This window comes from Hoplias malabaricus, chromosome 18 (assembly GCF_029633855.1).
Source record: "Hoplias malabaricus isolate fHopMal1 chromosome 18, fHopMal1.hap1, whole genome shotgun sequence".
NCBI lineage: Eukaryota > Metazoa > Chordata > Actinopteri > Characiformes > Erythrinidae > Hoplias > Hoplias malabaricus.
In genome coordinates this window covers 28,750,310-28,756,706 of record NC_089817.1, presented here as the reverse complement: position 1 = coordinate 28,756,706, position 6,397 = coordinate 28,750,310, and the positions used below count along the sequence as shown (strand labels likewise).

The following is a 6,397-nucleotide window of genomic DNA, read 5'->3' as shown; positions in this document are numbered from 1 at the left end:
CCAGTAGAGTGCACCACTATTAAAAGTCCTCTCATTACAGTATGCGATTTTGGAAATTGTTCATTAAACAACACTAAACGAGTCTTGTCCGCCCTCTTGAGTTAGTTTTGTGCACCTCACAAGGAATGCAAAGTTGAGGCTGTGATCCTAACTTCCGTGTGGGTCAAAATCCGAGTCATTTTTTTTATTTACCTTTTCTACATAAAGCTGAAGGACGAGTTGGGTTTAAAAGCAGAAGAAGAGGAGTATACGCCCTTCTTTCCTCAGAAATGGAGGACATAGCGGTCTCTGTGGTCGTTCTCGTGGGAATAGTGCTGTTTTGTGAGGCTGGGAGGCAGATATCTAAATCTTTTAAAGCCTTCAACAAGGATTACTATGTGTACATAGCTGAGGTGTTTTCCACTCTCCAGCTCTGCGCATGCTCACAGGAGCTGAAGCTGCTGGGAGAGAGCGGACGAGCAGAGCCTTACATTGGACTGACTTTTATTTATTTAATCACCGTAGTCCACGTTTCTACTTTCCGTGGAGCTTTGTGTAACCCTTCCTCGGCCCTGGAGCAGCTGTACCGGGGGTCTTTGAGACCCTCGGCCTCTCTGGCGCTGGTTGTGTGCCAGTTGTGCGCGGCGTGGACTTCGCGTTATTCCGCGCTGGGTTTGTGGTCTTTTGGACTCTCTGACCTCCACATCAGCCACAAATCAGTTGGATATAAATGCTCCAGCCCCATAAACGCCTCTCTCCCAGTGGCTGCTGCTGTGGAAATGAGCTGTGTGTTCGTCATACAAGCAGTAGTGCTTAATATTGGCAAATTTGGAGAACATTTAAGAGTCCACATCATTGCAGCTGTAATCACAGCCCTCGTCTACGCAGGTATCCAATGGTGGACAAAGCGGTTTTCACATATTTCCAGGGTCTTTTGACTTTGAACTCATAAATAAGAGGGAAAAAAACTGTATTTATGTGAATAAAGACAGCAACCCAATGCCAAGTGTAGCCCCCCCCTCAGAATTGGGTTGTAGAGCAGTGAACTTGTGCTTTCTGTAGTGATAGACCTCCATCTCGTAGATCTGGATTGAGTTGGCGTGGTGATTGTGATCCAGATCTGTGACATCACAGTCAGTACAATGGTTCGATAATCTGCAATTTGAAAGTTCAGTGAAGTTCATGGGTAGGTGTGTCCCTATGAGTAATTTTATGAAATGTAACACAGAAGCCATCAGGACAACAACAACAACAGTTACACTCTGAAAAATATGTACGACAGAGGTATTTTATAGGTACACTGTAAAATTTTTCTTGTAAATTTTACAGTAAAATACTGGCAGCAGAGTTCTCAGCCATTTACCGTATTTTTACAGGAACACTACTGTATTTCAAATTTGCAGCATATTACTGTAACTGAATAATACAATAATTTACTGTAAATACTGTGATTTACAGTAAAATACTGTAGCAGACTTGCTGTAAATTTACAGCAATTTTTAACAGTGTACAAACAGTGTAAATGTACCTTTAAAGGTACAGCAGTGGTGTACATCACATTCTCCATCATCTCCAGAAAGAGAGGTAAATATTTGTAACATTTCATTACAGATCTGTGCTAAATAGAAGAACATAATATAAATCCTGGAGATGAAATGGGGTGTATGAAATGAACACAATTTTTAAAACTACAGTTATAATAGAATAAGGTACAGGTCCGTTTCCTAACTAAAGGTACAAATATGAAGGTACCACCACAGTGAGTGTTTCTGAAAGTATGCAGAGAACAGTAAGCAGTGATGTCCATTTAAAACGCTCCATGCAAAAATGGGCATGTGAGCATTTAGAGAAAATAGAATCTTAAAACCACTGAGTGAGGAATTCTGGGTAGGACCCGGACCCCCCGCAACCCTTAAAAAGATGAAACAGTTACAGAAGATGGGAGAATGAATGTATCCATTTTGATACCACGTTCTCAGAAGGAACTAAACTAGAACTCTTTGGTATTAATTAGTAATTCAGCCTGTGATCTTTGCAGAAATAAGATTCTTATCTATTCCAGATCATCATACAACAGTGAAGAATGGGGGTGGTTGTGTCATGATATGTGACTCTTACTTTACCAAGGGTTCTAAGGCATTACGCATGATCAAAAAGACTTGAAGGAAGTTGTTTCAGGATGTATGAGAGACATTAAAAAATATATATTTTTTAAAACACCAGCCCCAAACTTAAAGCCAAAATAACCTACAGAAAGGAGAAGCTCAGTTGAAAAACCTCCCAATCTTAGTGAATTACTGATGGCTTCTCAAGAGAAATTGGACAAAATTAAAAGACAGTGCTTTTGTTTGTAAAACCTCAGAAACCCTGAAAACGAACCTTAAAGGAAAAAAAATAAACAGACACACACGCACACTCAAACCTACAGACAATTTTGAGTCGCCAATCCACCTACCAATGTGTGATTTTGGGCTGTGGTAGGAAACCGGAGCACCCGGAGGAAACCCATGCAGACACGGGGAGAACACACCACACTCCTCACAGACAGTCACCCGGAGGAAACCCACGCAAACACAGAGAGAACACACCACACTCCTCACAGACAGTCACCCGGAGGAAACCCACGCAAACACAGAGAGAACACACCACACTCCTCACAGACAGTCACCCGAAGGAAACCCACGCGGACACAGGGAGAACACACCACACTCCTCACAGACAGTCACCCGGAGCAGGAATTAAGCCCACAACCTCCAGGCCCCTGGAGCTGTGTGACTGTGACACCTACCTGCTGCGCCACCGTGCCGCTGACAAAAATAAAATGGTAGATAATATAAGTATTATGTGTCCTCTTTAAGCTGTTCTCTGCACTCTTATCTTTGCAGGTGGCAGTATCACTGGGGCAGTAATGAACCCAGCACTGGCATTTTCAATACAGTTCCCCTGCTCTGGACACAGTTTTCTGGAGTATGCATTTGTCTTCTGGTTGGGGCCTGTTTTAGGTAAGACTTTCTTTACTCCTTCTGTTATCTTGAACAGAATATCTCGACTTGGGCAAGTTGTGGCGTACTACCTGTGTTTAAAGAGAAATTTCCAGATTTTATTCAAAGATTCCTGATTATAATCTCAATCCTTAAGATTCGACTGGCACCAAAACACGCTTTTGCAGCATTAACGAGATTTGGACAGGACACTGATAATAGCAGCCTTGATGGTCATATTCTTCCACGTCCTGGAGAACACATTGTACTTTGTATTATTGATTGTCTGTAACTGCCTATCCAATTCAGGGGCACGCTGTGATAATGTACATTGTTTTCATAAAAAATCTGAAAAATTACCTCCTCAGGCCACATTATTTATAATAGTTTTATACCTTTGTTTACTGTGTTAACACATGTTGGTTGATCCCCTTTTCTAGGTATGGCCAGTGCTATAGCAGTATTTGAGAGGATAATTCCTTGTTTATTGAAGAGAAATTCCTGCATGAAGAAAATCCAATGATAAAGGGACCAAGAGAAAAAAAGCAAGGAACTTTTACCTCAGTGTTGAAATGCATTGTCAGTAATTCTGTTTTAATTTACAGAGATATTTTAATTATTTATGCACAGTGTTCTTGTACTGGAGCCTGTAACTACACTGTAAAAAAATGCTGTAAATTTACAGCAAGTCTGCTACAGTATTTTATTGTAAATCACAGTATTTACAGTAAATTATTGTATTATTCAATTACAGTAATATGCTGTAAATTTGAAATACAGTAGTGTTCCTGTAAAAATACGGTAAATGCCTGGGAACTACGCTGCCAGTATTTTACTGTAAAATTTACAATAAATTTTTTACAGTGTACAGCATTTTGATGTTAAACTGTCTTGTGTGAGAGAGAGAGAGTGAGAGATAATGTATAACTGCAGAGGGTCCAAGCTGTAACATTAATGGACCTGAAGTCTGTGACTGGTGTTTTACCTGGAAAATTTAAAGCTAGCTATTTAAAAGCCTGGGTCAAAACTTGACTGGGGAGGACTCCAAAAAATAAAAACATGGACCAGAAGTAGAATTTTGGTCTTCCGAGGATTGATACATTAGAATTCAAACAAAGACACCCTGTGACTGATGAGAAACGTTGCTTTTATGAAGCATGAAGAGCCATTTGACTCTTAACTCTGCCCCCTTGTGGGGAATGTGTAGTTTGCCAAACATGAGTGAGTAAGTTCTGTGAAGTGCCCTTTCAGATATGTGACTCTAAACTGAGTAATGTTTATATTATCCTTCTTTAACGTTTTACATGCTGGACAAATTAACTTGACTCATTTTCAGCAGTTATGCACCACATAAAAATCATTGTATATTTTGAATATATACTCAAAAATGTTTATGATGCCTTAATAACATTATATAGTATTATCCACAGTCTGCTGTAAAATTGGACAATTTGTCATTTTCGGAGAGACTGGAAACTAGCCGGCCTGCATGTAGTCTACAGTTTACAGTATTTTAAATAAATAAATACATACAAACAAACACAGCACTGCAGGATTTTTTAAAGACGTAATTCAGACCCAGATACACTGAGTTTAGATAATTGAGTCTGAATTGCATCTTTAGCTCCGTTGATTATTTTAACACGGTGAATATTTGATTGTCTTCTAATCATCTTTTGGGAAATATATCTCAAATATATTTCAGAACATGTGTTCATATTGCATTTAGAATTATTGATGGACCAATAAACAATGAAATAAAGCACAGTACCCATGACTGCATCTTTTATTTTGCTATCCATTTTATTCATTCATTCATTCATTCATTATCTGTAACCCTTATCCAGTTCAGGGTCGCGGTGTGTCCAGAGCCTACCTGGAATCATTGGGCGAAAGGCAGGAATACACCCTGGAGGGGGCACCAGTCCTTCACAGGGCAACACACACATTCACACAGTCACTCACACATTCACACCTACGGACACTTTTGAGTCACCAATCCACCTACCAACGTGTGTTTATGGACTGTGGGAGGAAACCGGAGCACCCGGAGGAAACCCACGTGGACACAGGGAGAACACACCAACTCCTCACAGACAGTCACCGGGAGGAAACCCACGCAGACACGGAGAACACATCAACTCCTCACAGACAGTCACCTGGAGGAAACCCACGCAGACATAGAGAGAACACACCACACTCCTCACAGACAGTCACCTGGAGGAAACCCACGCAGACACAGGGGGAACACACCACACTCCTCACAGACAGTCACCTGGAGGAAACCCACGCAGACACAGGGAGAACACACCACGCTCCTCACAGACAGTCACCCGGAGGAAACCCACGCAGACACAGAGAGAACACACCACACACCTCACAGACAGTCACCCGGAGGAAACCCACGCAGACACAGGGAGAACACACCACACTCCTCACAGACAGTCACCCAGAGCGGGAAACGAACCCACAACCTCCAGGCCCCTGGAGCTGTGTGACTGCGACACTACCTGCTGCATCACCGTGCCGCCTGCTATCCATTTTAGCCTAAATGCAAATATAGACAGACATACACTCAGATTATGGAATGTTAACCTCCCCCCCCGTCCTGCAGTCACACAGCTCCAGGGACCTGGAGGTTGTGGGTTCGATTCCCGCTCCGGGTGACTGTCTGTGAGGAGTGTGGTGTGTTCTCCCTGTGTCTGCGTGGGTTTCCTCCGGGTGCTCGGGTTTCCTCCCACAGTCCAAAAACACACGTTGGTAGGTGGATTGGCAACTCAAAAGTGTCCGTAGGTGTGAGTGAATGTGTGTTGCCCTCTGAAGGACTGGCGCCCCCTCCAGGGTGTGTTCCCGCCTTGCGCCCAATGATTCCAGGTAGGCTCTGGACCCACCGCGACCCTGAACTGGATAAGGGTTACAGATAATGAATGAATGAATGAATGAACCCCACTCCCTCTCTCACTAAAATAAATAAATAAATTGCATCCCACTTCCAGCCCATCACCTCCCTCTCTTCCATGGCTGCTTTCCCCTGAGTAACGGGGGGTTTAACTTCCATGCCCAAAAGTCGGACAAACTCCACCCCAGGCTCCTCAGCTCCCCTGTCTGAAGCTCAGCTTTGGGCGTGGACTGACACACTGTGACAGAGTGCACAACTGTATCATCAACACAACTCTACAAGGAGCCATCAGCCATCTTCTCCAGTGAGTCTTCTTCACAATGTAAAACTGAGATTCAAGATAAACTTATTTTCAGCATCTCCATCCCAGACTGTGGATTCATCCCATTGTATGGAGGGTCAACTGGTCCATTCAGGGACTACAAAGCAATTGGATCTGCTACTTTCTGGTGGTAGACATGTCTGGTTTAAGCCAAACCAGACGCAGAACGGTACAAAGGAATAAGAATGGATTTGTCAGCTGTGGAGAGAGAAGTAT

General features: G+C 42.8%; 1 protein-coding gene across 1 annotated transcript; it reads left to right on the top strand.

Annotated features, from left to right (window-relative positions):
- The first annotated feature begins 161 nt into the window (after positions 1–161).
- On the top strand, positions 162–4,720 carry LOC136674906 (aquaporin-11-like). Its single transcript, XM_066651212.1, has 3 exons — positions 162–867; positions 2,865–2,981; positions 3,401–4,720. The coding sequence occupies exons 1-3, from the start codon at positions 270–272 to the stop codon at positions 3,481–3,483; spliced, it is 798 nt and encodes a 265-aa protein (XP_066507309.1). The 5' UTR covers positions 162–269; the 3' UTR covers positions 3,484–4,720.
- The last annotated feature ends 1,677 nt before the right edge of the window (positions 4,721–6,397 follow it).

Excerpts from the sequence above, each read along its gene's own strand:
- LOC136674906 (XM_066651212.1), top strand. The coding sequence starts at position 270 with ATGGAGGACATAGCGGTCTCTGTGGTCGTTCTCGTGGGAATAGTGCTG. Across the intron at positions 868-2,864 it reads CACAGCCCTCGTCTACGCAG|GTGGCAGTATCACTGGGGCA; the intron begins GTATCCAATGGT and ends TTATCTTTGCAG. Across the intron at positions 2,982-3,400 it reads CTGGTTGGGGCCTGTTTTAG|GTATGGCCAGTGCTATAGCA; the intron begins GTAAGACTTTCT and ends CCCCTTTTCTAG.